Source organism: Haliotis asinina, chromosome 13 (assembly GCF_037392515.1).
Source record: "Haliotis asinina isolate JCU_RB_2024 chromosome 13, JCU_Hal_asi_v2, whole genome shotgun sequence".
In the NCBI taxonomy this organism is placed as follows: domain Eukaryota; kingdom Metazoa; phylum Mollusca; class Gastropoda; order Lepetellida; family Haliotidae; genus Haliotis; species Haliotis asinina.
Genome location: NC_090292.1, coordinates 48831902 through 48856990, shown reverse-complemented (window position 1 = coordinate 48856990; position 25089 = coordinate 48831902). Strand labels below are relative to the sequence as shown.

The following is a 25089-nucleotide window of genomic DNA, read 5'->3' as shown; positions in this document are numbered from 1 at the left end:
CTCTTATGAGGATACCTTTAGTTTTTTCTCTATTTATATCATCAAGTTTTGGTTTATTGTTAAAATGTCTTCTGATAGTTTTTCGTTTAATTCTATGCCTGTAGTCTTGTCCATTTCTTCAGAAACAGATTCTATTTCTGATAGCAAGTCCTTCTCTAGTGTTTCTCTATTTCTCTTTTTCCTTGATGAATACTGAATGGTTTCACCCCGTATTTCCAAAAGACGAGTTTTTTGTGTCTGGTCCATAGAGTGTCATCCGAGTAACTGTTTTTACATTAATGAGTATATCTAGACCTAAGAAAAATCCAAGTCAAAACATTGATTACACAACAGTCTCGTTTCCTGATGACAGGGTTCCGTCCTATTGCGCAGGTTAGTGCAATAACCAGTCAAGAATTTTCAGACTGATTCATTTAACATAAATATTGATCTGTATGATTTGATTCATCTAACCTCTGAATTTTATTGCAGCAAGGTGTTGTATATCGCAACACTTCGCTCCTTCTAATCCTTGCAAACACGTCGCGCAGCGAACTCTGACAAACGGAAATCTGGAAATCAAAATGAGGTTCTGCCGCTAGAAACGTTTGGCGGTCTGGTACGGAATTAATATTATGTCAATTTCATTGTGCTTTACAGAACTACGCTGAATAAACGCACAAAATACATAACAGGTGTAAGCCAGGTGTATGGTGAATCATTTTACGACCTCATCAAACAGGGACAGTCTATGACGTCTTAGTTAAAGTTCTGCTGTCTACACTTTTGCCATAAAACACAGAAATACGGTGTTATTAAAGTTTAAAATTAAAATTCATTCGTAAATACAATTTTCATATGAGACAAGAAATTTGAATTCAGTGTAACCAGAGTTGTTTATGATGCCTATTTTCACTTTCACAAGTGAAACTTCGGATCGACTGTAAAGTAGGTCATTGTCTGAATAGGTTAATGAGACTCACGTTTCGGTATGTATTTAACCCGCTATGTTTTAAAACATTTTAAATCAGGTAAATGTTAAAGAGTATTTGAATGAACTGGAATTCATATGGAGACCTAATTTAATCCATTCCAAGGATAAATGAACAAAATACTGTGCCTCTCTGCTGACTTCGATGTGGACACGGTTCATATTGGGATTCCTTGGCCAATTTGTAATACTTGGTGGTTACTGCCAAAGACATACTTCGTGCATATTATGTTCATTTGGGGTCGGATGACATAGTAGAGGTATTGACTCAGTCAGTAATTGTGTCATTACGGACACTCACATGGTTCAATTGGATTCTTAACAGCCTTCCCTATCATCCCAGTTGTCAGGATTGTCCATGTGACCTTCTCGGATGTATATTCCTTTCAATGAGATGGTCAGCCACCGGTCAACCACCGGTGCACTGCCTGTTGTGTTACATGTAGAACTATTTCACTGACATTCGGAACGGGAAGCTTTACACCCAAAAAAGTTATAAGCTCATAATAGCTGTCATTCAGTTTCATTTGAAACTCATAATCAATGTATTTTAAATTCATTGTGTACTTGAAGGACAAACACATGTAAGTGAAAAAAATACGATTAGACTGTACGACACGATTAAATATACTATCAGAAAAGAAACGCATAGACTAGAATCTGTTCCGACATTGTATCTCCAAACCTGTATAACACGTCCATAAACAGACATTTGTGCATGGTATGTGACACAAGTGTAGAACAAGATAATGTACATACAACCAAGTGGATACTTTTAGATAGCGGAGACGCTGAGCTCGATGGCCATGACGTAGAGCGAACCATCACGTCGGGTTTCTTGGCCCTCAGACCGATTTCTTTCAACCTGTTCCGTACAGTTTGACCGGATATTCTCTGAAGTCAAGGCGCCCTGGATGCTGTGCTCTCACCTGTGGCAGTACGATGACGCAAATGTAGTACCCGGATTTACCGATCTTGGGCTGCAGTGGCAACTCGAGGTCTGCCTGTAAAGGGACGGTCATTTGTTATACCTGTCGGATTGCAGCAAACTGCAACCATGATAGTTTGCTCAGGCTAACATTCATACGCATTCTGGCAACTGAAGATTGGAATCTCCCGCATGCATTCTTTCAATGGCGATGTTCCGAGTCAAGACGTGACGAAGTGATTTGACCTTCAAACTCCTTCAAAAAGAATGCCAGTTTCTAAAAGAAATCTGGATTTTTATTGTCAGACAGTGAATGCTCTTTGCTTCACAATTTCAAACGGAGGGTGACTTCTGTTCCTTTGTGGCAATGCCCTTCTGGTCCTTGTAAAAATGTCATCGAAATCAACATTTTCAGCTAAAATCGATTTTGTTACTTGTGCGATCATGTGAAGTCATGCCATCAAAACATATGTTGCATATTTTGACGATTGTTTGAACACAGTAGGTAATTAATAGATTTTTTGAAAATATAAATCTCTATGCGTTTCTTTTTGGGATAGTATAGTTATGATGAAATGAATTCCCTGGTTTAACATTCGCTGTACGTTCTTGATTCTCTTCAGGTGAACAATTGACTAACGTTTGCATGTATGATGACCAGTGCACAGCCAAGGCAGGTACGGCAGGATACACACATCTTCTCGCTTTCTTAAGAATGTGTAAAGAGTATTTCCGCTTTACTATTCCAAATTTAGCAACATATATGCCTGACTGTTTGTTGACTATTACCGTCCATTGTCGGAGTATATTCCCCGATATTGGATGTTACATTTGTATTATGTTTGGTAACGTAACATTCTGTTTGTTTAAGTTAGAATCTTTGCTTATAACAGAAATGTATTATTGACTGTTTCCGTCGCTGATTCAGATGTCTATTTACTATTCCAAAGCGCCGACGCCTTAGATTTCACCGCTTTATGTGACAGAGACTAAGGGAAAACAGCGGAATGTAGAACCAATTGAAACATGTTTTGGGACCTTGTGTACTTCTTGTGCCATTTTGCACGAACAAAAACCTAGGTGGACGTGAAGAAAGTCGCAGTTTGAAAAGTGCTGATGTAAAACAATGAATATCATTGTTGATAACCTGCTGATATAGATTACTTTTGACGTCAGTATCAAAGTAACAGTGAATGAACATGAACTGATCACTAACACTGTAATGAAAAAATGTGTTTTGATTATGTGTAAGAGAGTTGCGTTTTACTTTTATTTTAAATTTGAGGTGCAATCGTTTGATGGGCCTGAAGTGTGTGCTTTTAATCGTTCAGAATAACAGTGGTTTTATTGGGCTACCCATAGTGATGACATGCCACAATTTCACCTGTGGACCACTCACAGATACAGTATAATGACACTGACAAGTTCTTACCATTAATGTTGAAGATAGGCAATGAAAGTTCCAATACAATATTTTATGTCTTTTAGCGTCAATCTAGTCTTCTCGTCACGATATGGCTGAAATATTGCCGATGTGACGTTAAATATTAACTCACTCACTCACTCTAGTCTATACAATAGATCGTTTGAGAATACGGACTTAGCATATACTCAGTGACGGCAAAATGGCCCCAGAAAGAGTAACAACTATTAAGAACACGAACATGTTGGTGATCTCTTATTGAGGAACCAATCGCTGACAACATTATCGTGCTTAGGAAAAATCACTGTAAATGATTTTAGATCACGCATTTCCATCTATAACAACAATATTCAAATGTCCTATGAACCTCATAAATAAACAATACATTGAAGAACAACGTGAAGCTGATGCTTTGAAAAGAAATTCAATAATTTGTACAAGGATCAAACTAAACAAAAAATGAATATTGTAAACCAAAAGTCACTGTGTCAAAAGTCAAATGGTATTTGATTCCCAGAAACTGCAGGACTATTCGTAAGGACACGTAGAAAAAGTGTAAACAATTGTTTTGTTGCCTCATTAACAGTGGTGACGTCATTCAAATCACATTGTGACGTAAAGTCAGAATGACGTCACAAATGAGCAACTCCAGATGCTGCCATGGGGACCAGCTGAAACGGCCAGCTAATAACACTTCACTGTTGTACCCGTACTCGGTGTAAACGAGTGCAGACAGTAAAACGCCTTGGTTTATGTTTTTGTTTACAACCGTCGGCTCCAATTGTATTCCCGTGCTTCAAATACTCAATAACACATGGCTGACACATGATGTTTATCTCCTAATTGAAAAACGAACCGGATCAGCAATTCCACCATGGCTACGTGAAATACTGGAATCTGATTGGACAATCAATGAAATTAGACACCATCAACTGTGGACTGAAAATGCGTCTGATTTCACGGCCGCTTCACTGCGCAAGTGTAACAAGACAATTACCTCAGCTCGACCGACGACATGACTAACACTAGAGACGTGATGGACATGTTGAGGAAGCATTTATTAACACTCACAAATACCATCATATACCATAAACATTAGACAACATCATCTCATTCAAGCTCAACTACAATACACAACACTAAACATGAACAAACAATATATAACATATAAATCAAAAAGCATTTGTAAGAAAATATTCCTACCTATGCACAATATGCAGCGAAACGCCAGTAAACATTTACCTAGCTGGTAAATAGTATTTATCTGTTTCCATTTAGAATGAAACAATCGCGAGATAACGTCAGGCGAAACACAAAATTTGTGCCACTCATACCCCATCATGTCACGTTGCATTTCCTAAAAATACACGTGAAAACTTGAACCACCAGGACTCTGCTCTCGACCACCTTCCTCGAAATGTTGTTGCTATTAACTCGTATGTTCGTACACTTTCAAAAAAAGCTTGGCAGCATCTTCAGAAAACATCTTCATGAAAAACCCGAGTGCTACCGGGCTCTCTGGTTTCAACCTCGCCATGCGCCCTGTTGTGATCGTAATATGGACCAATCAGAGAGCTCAGTACCATTCGGTGCGGAGTAACGTAAACTTCCGTCTTACAGAAATACGATACAACTCAATAAACGGTCAAAACAGCCACAGCGAAAAAGAATACTTACGTCGCGGAATATATCCATGTTTATCCATGTCAAGCGAGAAACGAAGATTATCGACGTACCCAATATGGCGGGTGAATTACCTTGTTCCTATAGTAGTATAGGGGCATATCGTATGCATTGATCGCCTGTGATTCGTCAGGAGGTATTCTTCGATTCTGCAGGGTTCAGATTCAACAGTGAGGGAAGAATTCTTCACTGTCACTTCAGATTTCAAACTTTCAAAAAAGTAAACATTTCAAACTGTTGCGTCAAAAACTACCTCCAATAAGATACCAATATCATCACACAGTGCGCAAGATATACTGATCTACAATTCAGGACTACTTAACATGAAGAATTTCTTTTGAGAAGCAATGGTGACTTCTTCGTATGAACAGAATATGTTGTTGACATTAATGAGAGAAATTTATCACGAGATGGATTGTTATAGTATTGTTGTACTATAGGGTTTTCTAGATTCTTATAATAAGGACTTACCAAAAAGATATGGAATTCATCTACAGCAGATGTTGCACCACACTTTAAACATAGCAGCTGGTTATGATCTTTCAAACAACGAAGTAATGAAACACTCAATATATAGGATACACCACAGAATATATAGTACACTCTTAAGAGATCCCTTGACTGGAACAGCTCTAATGCATAATTCTTACAAGTAATACAGTGCAAAAAATATATTGATATACAATGCAATACTAATGTAACATGATACATTTCTTTGAGGAACAGAGTTTATAACAACAGAACAGTCCTCTTTATAAGAACAGAATTTGTTTTTGACATTAATAAGACTTATCCTGTGATGGATTGTTAGTTATACCGTTAAAACGTTAAGCGTCAGTATAATTTGCAAAAATATAACTGGCACATAGGAAATCTTTCAGAAAAAAACGAGTTATCATAATTTGGTTTAGTGCTTTTAGTTTAAAAACAAAGCCATAATGGAAATGTTCATATACTTTCAACGGGATGCATGCAATGCACAATGAAATGTATGATATACACTCAAGAGATCCTTTGCCTGAAACAGTTCTAATACATACTTCTTACAACTCGTAAGTGCACAAGATATATTAATATACAACGCAAGGCTAATTAACATGATACATTTCTTTGAGGAACAGTGACATCCTCTATTGACATTAATGAGACAAATTTATCATGAAATTGATTCTCATGAGGACATAACAGAAGGAAATGAAAATCATCTTCAACAGATGTTGCGCTACACTTTGAGAATAAATAGAGGATACTAAACGACCTTCCCTATAATAGCATTTATTTTAAACGAGTTCATGATTTGGCATCAAAGGAGTGAAAGCAAGTTTAATGGTATTTCACGGAAACGAGTTTAGTATTCTGTTTATTACTCGCCAACATAAACTGTTTCAACATTTCATAGCAGGCCTTAGGATGTCTAGACTTGCCAGTATGACGTAATCTACACCAGCAGTTGATAAAACGACTGTACACAAAAATGACTTCTCCCTACATCTCCTAACGTGGCATCACTAAGAGCACGCCTAGTAATACGAAGGCATCTGTTGAAAATATCACACTATCCAGGACCTAAATGTATATCCCCAGATCTCCAAAACATCACATAGGCTTTATTTCAGAGTCAAACATACTTTCGACAATATGAAAAGGTAGCACGATTTCAGTAGCCTAAGAAACGGAAAGCTTGGTTTTCAAGCTTCAATTGTTAAAGTTTCACATGCCTTTGACCAAACTAATCTGGGAGAAAGTGCAAGTCCAAGTTTCTTATATGTAACACGTTCTAATTCAACTCGAGAACAGAACCACCTTTCTACATTCCTTCAAATTCCACCATTTCTAATTACAATTATATTACTCTTGTCCAAATATACCTCCAGTCCCTACTTGTTGTAGTGCTTTTTGTAACACTATAACTGTGTCATCAATCAAAGCAAAAATCATCTGCAAACAACAAAAGAAAAAATTCCTCGAACTAGTCATAAATAAATATACCCTTAAGCCACTCCGAGTAAATTCTGATATTAATTCATTAATGAATAAATCAATAAATACAGACTCAACATGCAACCCTCTCTAACACAAAAGTAGCTTATTTTCTATGGACGAAATTTGTGTTTTTATGTTATAATGGTTTAAAAAATCCGAACGGCACCTACCACTCACTTCACAAACGAGTTCAATTCTCCTCATCATACTTTCATCTCCTAATTGGGATTCCCATCAGCGTCGTGGCCAAAGTAAACAGTCCATGACATAAATCATACCAGGTTTTCGTATTTCATATACGCCCTCAGACATCACAATGCGATTTCCAGTTTGAGAGATACAACAGTACTACTTACAATAAATAAATTCCTCATTATGAGGTGATAAATCTGAAAGACCTGTTTTCCAGGGCATCTCATCGTTAGCTACATGAAGGAAGTTGACCTGCACAATAAACTGTAGATAGTAATGTGAAAAACAAATTGTCTGCTTTTGAGCAATAATAATGTGTTTGCTGTATTTGTTTACAAAATAAACCTTATTTGTACTTTGTACTTAAAATGTGTATGGATTCGTTACTGTGAGGCTTGAATAATGCTGATGTGACATAAAGCCCAGTTCGACCCAAAACACTACAAAACTTAATGGCTGGGGCTTAGTTCAAACCAAATACAATACTAGTATTTTAATCATTTTGCGAATGTGCTTATTGGATTTTACTCGTTTCATGATGACGATGGATAGTGGTTTAGCTTGCGCTCGTCACGTTGATGACCCAGGTTGAATTCATTTGGGTACAGTATGTAAAGGCCATTTCTGATGTCACTCATCACGGTGAGATTGAAGGAATATAGCTATTAATGGCCATAAACAAAGCTAACTCTCTGACCAAGTCAATATCGAGTGTATCAGAAAATTTGACAAAAATATTTCCGAGTTTAATGTTTAACTAGTGTTTTATCCTGAGTGTATCTGTATCAAAACCTTATTTTTATCACATACATTTATAAAATGTTTCAAAAGAACGTTTTCCAGCATGCAATCTTAATGACATTGGCACAGGAATCGGCATCAAAATAGTATTCCTTTTGTATATTGTCATTTACGGATATTTCATCTGTACTCGTGTTATTACTGTGAAGTTAATTTGAAGGGTGTCGGCCTCTTGCAGAGGTAACCTTCTCGGAGCCTTCAACACACTGTTGTCAATGCCGGATATCTGAAATAGACAAAATAGTGTCGTTAAAGTGGAAACTACAGTTTCGTCACACTTTCGAACAAATATATACATTGAGCACATGCTACATGATTGATAGTTTGCTTGATAGTGTCAGTGTGAGGTAGCACAGTTGGTAAAACTTTCACAATGGAGAACTAGGTTCTTTTCCCCACCCGGGGATATTCCTTACTATGTTCCTAAAAAGATCCTTCAGCAGACTTTATATGCATGTGTACACAGGTTGTTCAGCTTGACCTGGTCGAGGGAATACTAATTGTCTTCGTGACCGTGTTATAACCGGTTGTGGCTATCATTATAAAGAGGTGCACCTTTGTCGGTTGATTGTCAACATGTCCAAACAGCAGAGACAAGGTAGCCGTTTGAAATCGTCTACAATATCCTTTCTAAAAATAGAAGATACAAACGGTCTAATGTTTCTGATGTGTGCATGCTTCGCAAGAATGAAACATTAATAACCCTCTGCTCCCCTGTTTAATGGAGTGATCTCTAGCTGCCGATTGTGCCATTTGACCTCCCGGGTCATGTATATGTAGAGTAGCTCAGGTCAAGCTGAACGTACTGTAGTTTGAGAAATCTTGCCAGAACCTACCAGAACTGAGTCTCTGTAATGTTGATGGAGAGAACTGACTTGACATTTGGTGTGAGCACAGACCTGTGAGAGGTCACTTCGCTTCCCCATGTCCCATCCCATGTATTGTAGATGACGGTATAGGAGGGAGACCACCGAACCTCCAGAAGAAACACCACTCTACTGCTATTCTTATTCATCAGAAATATTGAAGGGCTGAAGAAGATGATTATTATTCACTAGACATTATACAACACGTTGTCTGTTATTTACATTAGTTTAACACGGGAGTAAAGCAGAACGAATGAATGAGTCAGTGAGTGAGTGGAGCGCATTGGCGCTTGTGAGTGAATGAGTGGCACTGGACTGAAAGGTTTTAAGTGGAGAGGAGCAGAGTGGATTGAAGTTTGGCAGATGGATATGGAGTGAGTAGGTGAATTTAGTTGTACAGCAATCTCAGCAATATTCGTGGCGGTCTGTAAGTAATCGAGTCTGGACCAGACAATTCAGTGAATAACAGCATGAGCATTGGTCTATGCAACTGGGAACCGGTTACGTGCCAACTAAGGCAGCGAGCCTGACCATCCGATACCGTTGGTCGCCTCTTACTACAAGAATGGTTTACTGAAGGCCAATATTCTGACCTTCAAGGGTTGGACATCCAGTGATTGACATAATAAAATAAGAATAGGTCTATGCATTTGGGATGATGTACGTCAGCAAAGACAGATGGAATGACCAGCTCTTGCGACATGCATGTTGACCGATGACCAATTCCGCCATTTCTGACCATGGGCCATTGCGTATACTTCCTTTCTCGATGATTAAGAGACTGTATATGAATTGAAGACATCTTCAGGCATCAAGCATGAGACCCTGTCCCGTTCCAGCCCAGTCTACGTCTTGTACAACACAAACCTTCCCCTATGTTTTGTCTGATCTCCGGTCGGGAGGCTCTCGGCACAAGCAGACACGGCATACAGCATGAACCTTAACTTAAATACGTATACGATCTGTATACCTTTTCTCCTGTCCCGTTCTCCTGTCCCGTTCCATCTCCTGTCCCGTCTGTATCTCCTGTCCCGTTCCAGCCCTCTCTACGTCTTGTACAACACAAACCTTCCCCTATGTTTTGTCTGATCTCCGGTCGGGAGGCTCTCGGCACAAGCAGACATGGCATACAGCTTGAACCTTAACTTAAATACGTATACGATCTGTATACCCTACCGTATTATTATTTTCCAAAATTAGCATCACTCTGTGTCATACAAAGTGTTGATTATTGTTGATTGTTAATGTTGAATTTTGAAAATACCTACGTCATGACTCCATCAGCAGCTGCCTCTACGATAATCTCCGCGCCAGTGGACAAGGGAGCGGGAAGTGGCGTCTTCAGTATTGGCACCTGTTGTAAGGAAGGCAATCAGTAGATGCATGTTGGCTAAACAACTTGCTGAAATGCTTTACAGAACTAAAGCAATGTGTGCAATATTCAGCTGCAGTGCTTTACATCTGTCATAACGAAGTAATATAAACGTTTGTCCCACACATATATTATGGTATTTTTTGTCGGTTTAAAACGACTTGTGTTCAGTTATGATAAGGTTTTATATCAGGCATCGGTATATGCCTCAGTAAATTAACACGTCAAACGTGAAGTGATGCATGTGTTTGAAGGACGTGCAAATACAGGAACATGTGTTTGGTCTGCGAATAGTTGTCACTGTACCGGGTCAATCCACAGGGTCTGCATGCACCGTCCCATGTCTAATGGTTCGTTGTCATGGAAACATTTGCCTGACGGGGTTGGTAAGTAGGAGAATCCACTGGAGCAGGTCAAATTCACGTGGGTCTGGTTCCTCATCACTAAGAGAGCATTCCGGTCCCGGAAGTCGCTGCAGGCAACTAAACACATTCCACATTATACTCATTATAAATTAACTGTTGGTAATTCCAACCTGTCAATACAATGCTGAAGCAGTTATTTGTGTTATCTGTTCAATAATACCTAATTTTAACAGGTTTGTTTTTTCCCCTTTTACATAAGCTACATGTGATGGAGACGGGCAAATTTAATCTGACGAGCAAAGAAAAGTACACAGGTTGTGTTTCTTCCACCTCGTATCATTTTGTGTTCCAACAATAAATATTTGTCAGTCTTTTCATGAAAACGTATTTCATCTAAACTAGCGTCCAAAAGAAAGGCCATCAAATATTTTGCTGGTCCAAAAACAAAACTTAAGTAAAATATGGTAACATTAGATGTTTTATTGTTAAAAACAATCATTCAGCAACAGTATATAATGGATAACATGGAGAAAACCGACGCAGCTCGTGATTGAATATCACATTATCCAGTATTCGATTACCAATGCAGAATCGATTGGTTCGTTTGACAACTTTCTGGACAGCACATGTTGTTCAATACAACCCCTAGTAGCGATGCAGGGCGAACCCGGCGTCGATCTGAGTATGTGATTCTTCTGACGTCTTGGTTAAAGATCTTTTGCATGGCAGCTGTCGAAATGTTCCTCGCCAAAGGTTGATTTTGGCGTTCCGAATATGACGTCCGAGTTATTCCCAAAGGTGCTCAATTGGGGACAGATCTTGAAAACTGGAACTTGCGTTCGTCAATAAAGTTCACGCTTCGCCAGTTTCGCTGCTGTCAGTGTCATACAGCCCTGGCACGTTGGCACGTCAACGTCATACCCTTGAAAGGTCGATTGACACGGCGACCATGAATGCGGCGGAGCTGTCTGGCCACAGCATGTCTGCTGACTGGATGTCCAATCCTCTTGGCATTTGACGACGTCACAGTGACTGTACGGATCCTCGGGTGAAACAGTCGAAAAATACCGGTCCTCTTTTTGGGTAGTGATCTTCAGTGTACCACTCTTTGGCCTGTCTGCAGTACTACCAGTCTGTCGTAGACGTGTGACACGTCTTCCGACGGTAGATTTGCAGCATCCCATGGTCCTAGCCACATGTTCTTGTGCCTGTAACATACCAATTGTTCCCTCCCTCTGCTCTTGTGGTAAACGAATCCCGTTCCTGGTTGTCAGTCGATTAAACTGATGTAAGAGAATAAACCTGGTTAGCTTGTATACCCTAATACGAGTAACTGTGTGGACAGTTTCCGTTTTATTCTTGCAAATTCGGGTTATTTTCATAAAATACGAAACGCAAGTGCAAGTGTTCTCTGGGAATAGACATGTTTTCGAGATATGTGTTTGTCGCTATTTTCAGACAGACTAACAAATATTTTGACAATTTACAGTCGTTTTGATTTTGGTGGCGTTTCTTTTGAACGCTAGTCTATATATGGTGGACAGGAGAGGTGTGGCTGCTCTGGACACTGCAAGAGTCAATCAACCCGATGTAAATGCTTCAACGCCAAGCTGAAGTGCAACAGTCGCTGCCACAATAGTTTTAACTTTAGTGACAAAAGTGATTTTCAAACTGTGATCCACTTTTGTCGATTAAGTCATAAAGTGAAATTTCATGAAATGACTGAATTGTTGTGACACAAAATGTCACGAAATGGCTGACCCTCTTAGTCATATCACGAAATAACTGAAATTTTAAGTGATTTCCCGAAAAGACAGATTTCACAATCTGACTATAACATCCGACTTCTACCTCAAGCCTTTAACCTTAGATCTTTAATGAGGCTGTAAGGTTGCCTAGTGGTTAAAGCGCTCGCTTGTCACGCCAAAGAAACGGGTTCGATTCCGCACATGGGTACAATGTGTGAAGCCCATATTGCTGGAATATTGTTAAAAGCGGCTTAAAACTCACTCACTCGCTTACATTTTAAATGATACGGAAACCAGCACTTGCAGGTAGATCACCTTTCGCGGAGTGATCTCAGCCAACAGTAGTAGGTTGTATTTATAGCTCTAATCACTGATCCTATATAATACTACCAGGTTTTGCTTCCTGTAGAGTTTAACCAATCTGAGTGAGTGAGTTTAGTTTTACGCTGCACTCAGCAATATTCCAGCTATATGGCGGCGGTCTATAAATAATTGAGTCAGGAAAAGACAATCCAGTGATCAACATCATGAGCGCAATTTGCAACCGACGACATGTGTCAACCAAGTGAGCGAGCCTGACCACCCGATCCCATTAGTCGCCTCTCACGACAAGCATAGTCGACTTTTATGGCAAGCATGGGTTGCAGAAGGCCTATTCTACCCCGGGATCTTCACGGGCCATTTTCAAATTGTGGGGTTCATGGTGATCTGAGAACTTACCAAATATTGATGAATAGTGAGTGACTGAGTTTAGTTTTACGCCGCGCTCAGCAGTATTCCAGTTATATGGCGGTGGGTCTTCTTAACCAAGAAGGGCGGTGGGGTAGTCTTGTGGTTACCACATGGGTACGATGAGTGAAACCCATTTCTGGTGTCCCCCGCCGTGATATTGCTGGAATATTGCTAAAAGCGGAGTAAAACTAAACTCACTCACTCACTCTTAACCAAGAATGTCTGTTATGTGCGCAGATATTAACACAGAAGTAACCAAATATTATGTATTTTCATGACGGGGTGAGTGAGTGAGTGAGTAAAGATGTAAACAGTAAAACATCGAGCATATCACAGTTACAATTTAAAATCAGTGTGGAACGGCAAAACTAATACTGTTTGGACAATACAATATAAATACAGGCTATAGATCACCAACAACTTAAGGTAGATCACCATACTAGGGACCATGGGACTTACCAGTATTATGATGTCTGAATCAAGTTATAGATTGAGTGAGTGAGGTAAATTTGTTAACGTATACATAAAATAAAACAAACTTTGTTACTCACAATGGAAGGACTGTACACTTAAAACAACCCTGAAACACTATTTCTATCTTTAAAGGTACTTGTGGACCTGGGGGATATTTGGTCCACCAACAAGTTTGCCGTGGGTTGCGGCCCTGTGTCGGCGGAGGAAGGGATCCTGGTGGTTGAGGGCAATAGGGGCTTGCAACCATGTTCCTGTTGCTCAATATACCACTTTGGCCCCGACTTCGCCTAGACGGGTGCTTGAATGGGCCCGGTTCAACCAATCGGTTGGTCATGCCAAGCCCTGTGCATGGAATATATTATATATGTCATTGCATAAATTTTATTTGGACTTTTAATTTCGGTCTGGGCCTTTTTGTTCATTGGGCTTTTCTAATTTTAAAATGCATTTTTGAAGTTCTGAACTTTTGCCTATAGTCTTATGCCCAGAAGGCAGTGGCTCATGGGCCAATCTGGTTGATCCTCTGGATTTATCTGGAATATATCATTTCTGTAACCCTTGGGTGTCAGTTTGCTGGAACACCGCTTACATATGACATCGCCCTTGCTGGCACTCCATGGTGGGCAGGGAACAGATTTGATGAACCAATCTATAATTCACTATGGGTAAGCAAAATCAAAAACACAAAAAAAACAAAAAAACCCTAGCAACTTTCAGAATTTGATTCTGAGCTTGACCCTGATGAAGATGATATTGTTACTAAATTGTTATATTCTGAGCGGGATACTTGGCAACGCTTTCTTGTTCTGGAAGCAAAGGGTGAAAGAACCCTTTCTTCCTACTCACCATTTTTCTTAGAAAAGGAATTACAGGGCAAAGCCGGTGAGTTGAAACATGTTACCAGTCTACGGTCTGGTGGTCTTTTGGTTGAATGTTTCAGGAAGTCCCAGGCCATTAACCTTATGACATCAACCAAATTAGCTGATATTCCAGTTACATGTTCAGCACACAAGACCCTCAATTTTCCCAAAGGACTAATCCGTGACAGAGACCGAAGTCTCGCAGATGAATCTGTTGAAGACATTGTATCTCAGGTTCGAAGTCAATTTGTCATTGAAGCCAAACGATTTACATATCGTACAGATGATCGTGTGTTCCCATCTAACACATACCTGTTGACTTTTGACACCCCCGTTTTACTACTTTCTATTAAGGCTGGGTGTTTTTCCATGACAGTTGATCTCTTTAACCCACGCTATACTCGTTGTCTTAACTCTCAGAAGTATGGCCACGGGCAAAATTCCTGTAGGAACAAGTTAGCTTGCTTCCGATGTGGAGAACCTGATCATGATGGTAAAATATGTACAAACACCATCAAGTGTTTACATTGTAAAGGTGACCACATGGCATCTTCTAAAGACTGTCCAGTGTGGAAATATGAGGCCACTGTACAGAAACTAAAAAGTGAGAAACGTCCCAGTTACTGCGATGCCAGGAAGCAAGCCAGACTTCTTACACCTGATTCATCACGTCCATCGTATGCATCAACAGTCAAAAAGGTAACTACATCTATTCCTTATCAGACAGACCTTACTTGGGTAAAATCTGAACATCCAAAATCCCTCTCCGAAATTGCACTAAATATAGCAAGTTTCAAACCGGCCACAGATCCAGATCAGTTACCAGTAAAACAAAGATGAACATCTACACAAACAGAGTCACAGCAAATCAACTTGTCAAAGTCTACCAAAACGGTTATAAAGAGAAAACAAATTCAGCCTGACAGATTGCCAAAAGTATTAAAAATACAGTGCAGTTCCATAATAAATATGGATTGCTTGAAGATATGGATGCAGATGGAAGAGAGTCTCCTGTTACTGCTCCTTAGATAATTAAAACAATATGAGCCAGTCACCTAATCTAGTACAATGGAACTGCAGAGGACTCAAGAATAGCTTTAATGAACTACAGTTGTTAGTTCAAGACTTTAAACCGTCAGCACTCTGTCTCCAAGAGACTTATCTCAAACATACTGATACATTTGATTTAAGGCAGTATACTTGTTATCACTCTTTTTCTCCTCCAGGGGATAAAGCGACTGGAGGTTCAACTATGTTAGTTAGACGTAACATCATTCACAGCGATGTTCATTTGACTACCAATCTTCAAGGCGTAGCTATTCGCCTCAGTCTGCACATTGCGTTTACTCTGTGCCCTTTGTACATTCCACCTTCATCTGTTCTCCTACAAACTGATCTTCAAAATCTCTATGATCAGTTACCAAAGCCCTGTATCATCATGGGCGATTTGACCGGGCACAACCCTCTATGGGGAAGTACAAGCACAAACCATAAAGGTCAGATTATTGAGTATTTTATATCTGATAATAGCTTGTGTGTTTATTATGACGAATCAAACACCTATTTTCATCCTGGAACAGGAACCTATTCTGCACTTGATCTGTCCCTCGCTGATTCGAATGTTTACAAGGAATTTGACTGGTCTGTTCATGATGACCTCTGCGCAAGTGATCACTTCCCAACTGTCCTAAAAACTATCAAACCTTGATGATGATCCCCCTTTATCACGGTGGAATTTGAATAAGGCCAATTGGCCCTTATATGAAATACTGTGTATGGAAAAATTAATACCGGAAAACTTTATGAATGTATCAGATCCGATAGAGTTGTTTTCAGCTGAGTTAAATGAAATCGCTGACCAATCAATTCCTACGTCCCCTGCAATTCCTCACCTTCGTAAACCATGGTTCAACAATGAATGTAAACAAGCAAGAAAGTGTAGGAAGAAAGCAGAAAAATACTTTCGCAGACATCATACCGTTAACAACTTAAATAATGTTAAAAATACGAGTGCCAATTCACGACGAACTTATAAACAAAACAAGCGCCAGTCTTGGAGGAAATATGTTTCCAACATTAATTCACGCACACCCATGTCTAAGGTGTGGAATATGGTTCAAAGGATAAAAGGCAAAGGTTCCAAATCCTCTGTTAAACCTCTTAAAGAAGGTGATAAATTGATAACTGGTAAGGGTGACATTGCCAATAAAATTGGTGAAACTCTTTCCAGAAATTATTCATCATCAAATTATATGCCTGAATTTCTGAAATATAAAAATCGACAAAATAAAACAAACAAAGAATTAATTTTGACTCTAATAACGGTGAAGATTATAATAAACTATTTTCATTACATGAGCTACATACTGCTCTCGAGCAAGCTCATGATACCCCAGCTGGTGATGACAACATTTATTACCAGTTGCTGAAACATTTGCCTGAGACATGTCTTTTGACACTTTTGGAAATATTTGACCATATTTGGATTTCAGGAAATTTTCCTCAATCGTGGCACAATGCCATTGTAATTCCCATACCAAAGCCTGGCCGGAATCATACAGATCCCTCAAATTTCCGCCCTATATCGTTAACCAGTTGCGTTTGTAAAACCATGGAACGAATGGTAAACAATAGATTAGTCAGGTCTTTCGAAACGAATAATCTTATCACCGATATTCAATGTGGTTTCGGGAAAAACTGAAGTACTATTGATCATTTAGTACGATTAGAATCCTATGTTAAGAATGCTATTGTAAATAAACAACACGTATGCGACGGTGTCGCATTGGCCATACGAGATATACTCACGAATATTTATTAAAAGGTGAAGATCCTCCGTTTTGTATCCCTTGTGATGAAAGACTGTGTGGAATATTCCATCACAAGGGATAAATATTTTAATTCACGAACTTTGAAGGATGTTGTTAATAATGTTAGCTCTCATTTAATTATTGCATTTTGTCTTCCTGAGAGGTTACGTAAGTCCCAAAACATTGCGAGTACATCAAAACGTTCCACTGTTTCTAATCGTAGAATACCTGTCTTTTTAATTGATGGCTAGATTTCCTGAAATGCTAGCGGCTGAAGGGATGATGTAAATCCAGCTAGGGTCCATGCAGGAAGCAAATGTACTGTAAGTCCCCATGGTCCCTAGTATGGCGATCTACCTTTTGTCGTTGGTGATATATAGCCCGTGTTTTATATTGTGCTGTTCCAGTAGTGATATTAGTTTTAACTTTACGGACTGGTTTTAAATTATAAATGTGATATTCTAGTTGTTTTACTGTCCTTTGACGACAGGTTTATTTATGAAATACATATCTTCCATTTCAGTAATAAATGTTCTCGTCACGACATGGCTGCAATATTGCCGATGTGACGCTAAACATTAACTCACTCACTCACTCTATATTTAACGGTACAATATAGAAATGGGCTATAGAATGTCACCCACCAAAGGGAGATCACCAGTGACGGTGGGGACTGCGTAGACCCAAGCTGGATTTACACCATCCCTTCCTATGTCTGCAATTTCGTTGATCAAAGAACGATGGCCCCTCAAAGTTATTTAACTTCCATGATGGCAATGTAAGATGTAAAAAAGCTTGGGTGCACTTTGATTCGACTCAATAATCAATTAAGCTCTTGACTCAAGAGCTATACAAATGAACAACATTATTATTATTGAATAATTCCAAATGTTAAACTGACTTTCAAAATGTACCTAGTGGTTTGAATTCTGAAACGCTGAGCATAAAATTAATACTAATTTCTTAAATGTCTTGAGGAAATCTGCCTAACGTTATTACTGTCTCGGGACACCTAACTGTGTAGTGTACGCTAAGTTGTGGGGACATGGAAATAAGGACATATCTAAGTTGAGACGCTAATTTTCGAACACATTTAGATCATCACCAGTGAACAATGTCCAACTTTCAGGCCCTCAACTTTACCAGTTCTTCTGAAAAACGGTCACATGTATGAAGCGGATGTGACATGAGATAATTAAACTTCCAGAACGACACAACAACTTCTCTGCGTATCTTTTGAAACATTGAACCGAAAACAAGAAGAGCGAGTTAAATCGAACCTTTGCTTCAAGCATACTGGGGCGGTTGTGTAGCCTAGTCCGCTCATAATGCTGAAGACCCAGGTTAAAAAACCCACAAGCGTGAAGCCCATTTCTGGTGTCTCCCGCCATGATATTGCTGGAATATTGCTAAAAGCGACATAAAAGCATTCTCACTCACTGTCATATTAGAGCCTTATTTCCTGTTTTCATCACCTGCATGTATCCCATGTAATAAAAATGGACTCTAACTAAATCGGGAGGAATACGATTTTTACTGAAAAGATGACACACAAATCGACTGGAATGCTAAACTGATATAATAGTGAGCTAACATGTAGAGTCGCATAGTATTGGTTCAATCATATAGCGACTCAGACATATAAGAAACAATCCAAACACTTTATTATGTTTTTGTGTTGAAGATACGCGTTTTGTCCCATGCATATATGACATGTTATGGATATAAAACGGAACAAAATAGCAGTAAAACACTGAAAATTGGCGTTCCGACTGGTTGTTCGCGAAAAGAGACAGTATGTCCTACTCTACTGGTAAAATCCGCCATTCACAAAATTTTCTTTTGCTTGATGTTATACGTCAGTCTACCTGTCCAGTGCGTCTTAAAGGGGGCGTCCCGACAGGCCGACGTTTGAACCATATAGACACACAGAGAGTTGCGCCAGGTCAACGTGCCGGTGTCCTTTGAAGTAATTAACATCATCTAGCATTGTCTTGACAGTAAGGGGATCCATGTTATGGAAAATCCAGATTAGTTTAAAAAACTTACTAATTATTTAAAATTCAGAGTGTCTACGTCCGGGAAATACATTTGATTTACAACACATAGGGTCTTATTTATAATCCAAAAGATTCTGCTAAAAGGAAACGGCACATATTGTGACAATAATATCTCCAACACAAGATTCGTTATTAACCTTACAACATGAATCACCTTACAAAAACCTCACAATTGTTCAGTTTTCAGTACCTTTTGGTTTCTAAAAGAAAACCTAATTAAAAAATAATGACTGATAAAATGACTTAAGAGAATCAACAACATAACCTCTGTTGACTTTATGTCAGGTCAGTGAAACTGTAACATGTGAAACTACAGGCGGTATATATCAAGTAAGTGTTGAGTAACGCCCTTGTACACTAACTGCCTTGTCATATCACTGGATTAGATGGTCAAGTATTTACAGACATGTCGTCACATAGCCAGATTAATGCTGAGCGGGATCTCAAAAACAAACCCAGATCATAAGTCTTTAGGAGAATAAATGGCATCGAATGGCATGTCTGTGATCGTATCCTACTGGAAAAAATAGATACTCATCACATCAGTAATTAAATGTTGTGGTTCAGATTTACTTTTTTTGTCTTTTTATTTAAAGAACAACTTTAACAACAAAGGGACAGTCCATGTATTACCATGACAATACCACCAGAATGACACATAGCATTCGTTATCTGTATAATACTGCCAGTCTGCCTCTTGGACACCCCCACTGATGACGGACGAATAGTACAACCGGCAACGTTGGGACCCTAGGTTGTGCAGTACCATGTTGCACTGCAGATCATGGAAACACCACCACAAACATGCAACTTTGTCAGAAACATTGCGTTGACTGATGAAGGTGTCACTGAACAGGTGACCATCCAAACTTTCAAGATGGTGAAATGTCCGATTGCCACATGACTGTGAAGCCAAACTGTAAGTGATGGTGATGGTGAGAGCAAGTTGAACGAATTCCCACACAGCCATGTCGTTGCTTCTCGAATACTTCCCTGCTGTTACAGAACGGGAAGGTTGTCTGTACTAATCGATGATATGACGCAGGTATTGACCAAACGCTCGGTTACGTTATTACTAAACTGGATGGCTCTGTTCATGAACCAATCACTGACAAATTGATGACGTGACTATCTTAAAGGGACATGCTTGGCCAGAAGCAGGAAGTTCATTTATCATTTCACATTTTCACGCAGACCTGTTCATGCTTCTCTGGAAATGTACCAGGTAGCAGGAGAACAACAGCACAGTGTGGTAATAGCTGTCAGTTATGCAAGAATTGACTTTGTGCACAGTTACGTTTTACAGAAGTTAATTGGATCTCTTCACAAAGCGACCACTTAAACAGATACGGTGTGATGATCATTAAGGAGAACCGTTCCTATCATAAAAATCTAAAAGATGCTTTTTGTTTTAATAGGTTTCTCTTAAGGAACGCACTTCTGGCAATTAGATACAGTGCTCGGCATTAGTCTTGGCAGGTTTGATCATTAAGTCTATTTGTTAAAGTCTCGGAAGCTGCTGGAGTATTCGGCCTGGTGCTCTGAATCAAGCAGAAAAAAGAGTCGATATCACATGACTACGGTGCTTCTTGATAACGTCTTCATAGTGTGGAGCACATGCACCACAATAAACAAGTAACAAAGTCCGTTTGCATAATAGAAACAGGATCATTTATAACTCTGAAAGCTATCCAGAGAAAAACACACTTTGAAAACGAGAAACTATGAAAAAGCTTCCAGTAGCAATGGGGTTTTTCTCAATGGTAAAATATGCAAATCATTATTCTGTGAAGGTGGACTGACTCTGACCTGCCAGACTCAGAGTACGACTATATCATATGCATGGGAGATACTGCAGTGTAACATATTGACAGCAATGTTACACGAGTGTAATACCGTTGGACGTATGACTTCTGTGGATTCTTGATGGTACAAATTATAATGCCTTTGTACATAAGTTCACATTTGTCCTTGTGCTGATGGTAAACTTTTCAACATCATGTTCAAGTAACAGGGTTAAGATCTAAAGAGAGGCACGTCAATGGAACAGGACTTAAGTTAATTTATGTCAATTTAGGTCACTAACACAGTTGTTTTTCTGTCTGTTTCCTGCCTTAGATTTATCTTCGGTAACTATTTGATTTGGTATCTTCGTACTTTAACAGTTCAGGGCAAAAGTGTACTCTATTACACAGGTAAAGTGAACTGTATTTCCTAAGTCATCTGGGAGGCGACCAAATGTTAAAATAATTATTTTAAGAAATGGCTGGAAAATTATTCCAGAGAAATTTACACTGGAAACCATAACAGTTAAAGCATAATTACTCATGATTATTATAGTTGTCAGTTCCTATAGTTAGATCAATACATGAACTCACTCACTCCAGTAGTTAGATTAATACATTAACTGACTCACTGTTTAAGTGGTCGGTCGGTGAAGGCAGGTTACTGTAACATCCAAGTTGAGACATACATCCCCAACCCGCTCAGGTGTTTTAAATGCCAGATATATGGACACGGTGTATATACCTGTACATTGTCTGTTGTTTGTGCTCACTGTGGTGAGAAGACACACACAACAGAAGATTGTGACAGTGATTTTAAAAAATGCACCAACTGCTCAGGCGACCATTCACCTTCATTGAAACAGTGTCCAATCTGGAAAGAGCAAATGGCAAAAAACAGACTAAAGTTTACCCAAAATATCTCTTTTTCTGAGGCAAAAAAAATGGTAAATGATCTCACCTTACAGAAAGCTATGCTACAGTAGCAAACCCATCATCTGTGCGCAGCTCTAAAATAACAAAATCATCCACAAGCTGAAAACTACCTTGACTTGGGTCAATTGCGATTCTCCAAAACTTCTATACCCAGCTATATCATCACAGACTGAGGAATCACTTCCTGGAACATCAAAGTCTTCTTCTGATCAAAAATCATCTTCGCAGTCACGCACTGAGTCTTAATCGAGGGCTGATAGCCAACAAACAGTTGAGGTAAACCTAAGCCTAAGCCTGATGCTTCAAAACAACAAGGTGGCAGAGCTCCTAAAGGGTCACAAAATAAAGTTCAATTGCTCAATAAATATGGATCTCTCTTTCTGAAAACATAGCTTGTCGCCCTCCAAAAGAGTACGGGGTAGATCCCCAATAAATCCCAACCAAAAATAGTTTGTTCCAATAACATTGTACAGTGGAACTGCAGACGATTGAGGACGTATTTACATGAATTACAGTTATTAGTCCAAGATTTTACACCTTCAGCGATATGTCACAAAGAGACATATTTAAGACAAACTGATACATTTGACTTTTGTCATTTTCATGCATATCATTGTTTTTCCCATCCGGGTGAAAGGGCCACTGGCGGATCATCCATTCTAGTCAGACAAAACGTTATTCAAAGCCCAGTTTCACTTATTACAAATATGCAGGCTGTTGCAGTGAGAATTACGCTATGCTCCCTCTAGATTTCGCGGTCTTTGATGTTTGCCAAAACTGATCTTCAAGCTCTATATGACCAACTCCCGAAGCCCTTTATTATAATGGGAGATTTAAATGGCCACAACCCAGTCTGGGGTAGTGTAACTACAAACACTAAAGGTAAATTGTTGGAAGACTTTTGTTCTGAAAATGATTTATGTATTTATAATGATGGTTCCAAAACATTTACTATTCTGCTCTCGACTTGACACTCACAAATTCAGAACTACTAAATGAATTCGAATGGTCAGTCCACGATGACCTCTGTGGAAGTGACCATTTTCCTACTCTACTAAAATCTGTAACTCTATCTGATGTTTCTCCATCATGAAGGTGTAATTTTCAAAACGCTAACTGGGCTTTATATGAAACACTGTGTGCTGAAAAACTTAAACCCGAACGTTATAATGACGTACCTGATGTTATTAAATGTTTTTCTGAGGAACTGAATTCCATAGCTGATGAGTCTATACCAAAGTCCTCTGCAGTTCCACATATTCGAAAACCATAGTTCAGCGATGAATGCAAACTAGCTAGGAAGGCAAGGAAAAAAGCAGAACATTATTTCCGTCGCCATCCTGTGGTACATAATTTAAATAAATTTAAAGTTTTAAATGCGAATGCGCGGCGTACTTTTAAACAGAACAAACGCCAATATTGGCAAAATTATGTATCCAAAATAAAGTCACCCATGTCCAAGATATAGAACATGATCCAGAAAATGAAAGGTAAAGGTACTAAATCTAGCGTCCATCATCTTAAACATGGAGATCAGTTACTTACTGATAAATCAGATATCGCAATTAAACTGGGTGAAACCCTCGCTAAACACTCTTCCTCTTCTAATTATGTACCTAAATTCCAGCAGTATCAAAAACAACAAGAAAAGAAAACTATTAATTTCAACTCAGATAATGGGGAAGATTATAATGAAACTTTTTCTATTCATGAGCTCCATACTGCTCTTGATCAGGCTCATGATACTGCTACAGGAGCTGATAACATACATTATCAACTCCTGAAGCACTTACCAGAATCCTGCCTAGAAACTCTCCTTGAATATTTTTGATGATATTTGGACATCGGGTAACTTTCCTCCCTCCTGACGTAACGTCATAGTAGTACCAATACCTAAACCTGGACGTGATCATACGGATGCGTGCAATTATCGACCTATTTCACTAACTAGCTGTGTTTGCAAGACCATGGAACGCATGATAAATAATCGACTTGTTTGGTACTTGGAAACAAATAACCTTATCGCAGACATACAATGTGGTTTCCGTAAAAACAGAAGTACAGTCGATCATTTAGTGCGTTTAGAATCATTTGTGAAAAATGCACTGATTAATAAACAACATGCTGTGTCTATCTTTTTTGATCTTGAGAAAGCATATTACACAACCTGGAAATATGGCATTTTGAGAGATTTACATGACTTCGGCTTGCGAGGTCGTTTGCCTCAATTCATAGCCAACTTTTTAAATAACAGGCAATTTCAAGTCCGCGTGGGTTCCACCCTGTCTGATCATTACAATCAGGATCAGGGTGTTCCACAAGGCAGTATTTAGTCAGTCAGTCTTTTTAGCATCAAGATCAACAGTTTATCTAAAGTTTTAAACGATTTAATAGATGGATCTTTATTTGTGGATGATTTTAATATTTCTTGTCGTGGTAAAAATATGCATACTATTGAACGGCAACTGCAGCTGTGTTTAAACAAAGTAGATAAAGGGTGTCTTGAAAACGGCTTCAAATTTTCTACATCAAAAACCAATTGTATACACTTCTGTCGTAAATACAAACCCCATAAAAACCCAGAACTACATCTCAGTGGTACCCCAGTCAAAGTGGTCAAGGAGGCCAAGTTCTTGGGACTTATTTTCTACTCACATTTGACCTTTTTGTCGCATATTAAATCCCTTAAAGCCAAATGCCTGAAGGCACTCGATTTATTAAAGGTTGTTTCAAATTCAAAATGGGGAGGGGATGAAACTACCCTCCTTCACTTATATGGATCACTCGTGCAATCGAAACTTGATTACGGCTCCATCGTATATGGTGGCGCTTGTAAAAACAACCTAAAACTACTTGATCCTGTTCACCACCAAGTCCTAAGACTTTGTCTCGGTTCTTTTAGAACCTCTCCTATTGACAGTCTATACGTCCAAGCTGATGAGCCTTCTCTCAACTTACGTCATATCAAACTATCTTTACAATACATTACAAAATTAGCTTCTAATGAGTCTAATCCTGCATTTAATTGTGTCTTAATCCTCTTTATGAGGATTTGTATAATGAAACGTCTTCCCTTCTTCCGCCTCTTGGGCTCAGAATTAA

General features: G+C 39.0%; 1 protein-coding gene across 1 annotated transcript; it reads right to left on the bottom strand.

Moving 5' to 3' along the window:
- Positions 1-1830: 1830 nt before the first annotated feature.
- Positions 1831-20237, bottom strand: LOC137259631 (uncharacterized). The gene is made up of 6 exons (XM_067797244.1): positions 19942-20237; positions 10525-10702; positions 10115-10200; positions 9817-9898; positions 8123-8206; positions 1831-1974 (listed from the first exon to the last, which is right to left on the bottom strand). Exons 1-6 carry the CDS (start codon positions 20235-20237, stop codon positions 1831-1833), a joined length of 870 nt encoding a protein of 289 aa, XP_067653345.1.
- Positions 20238-25089: the final 4852 nt, after the last annotated feature.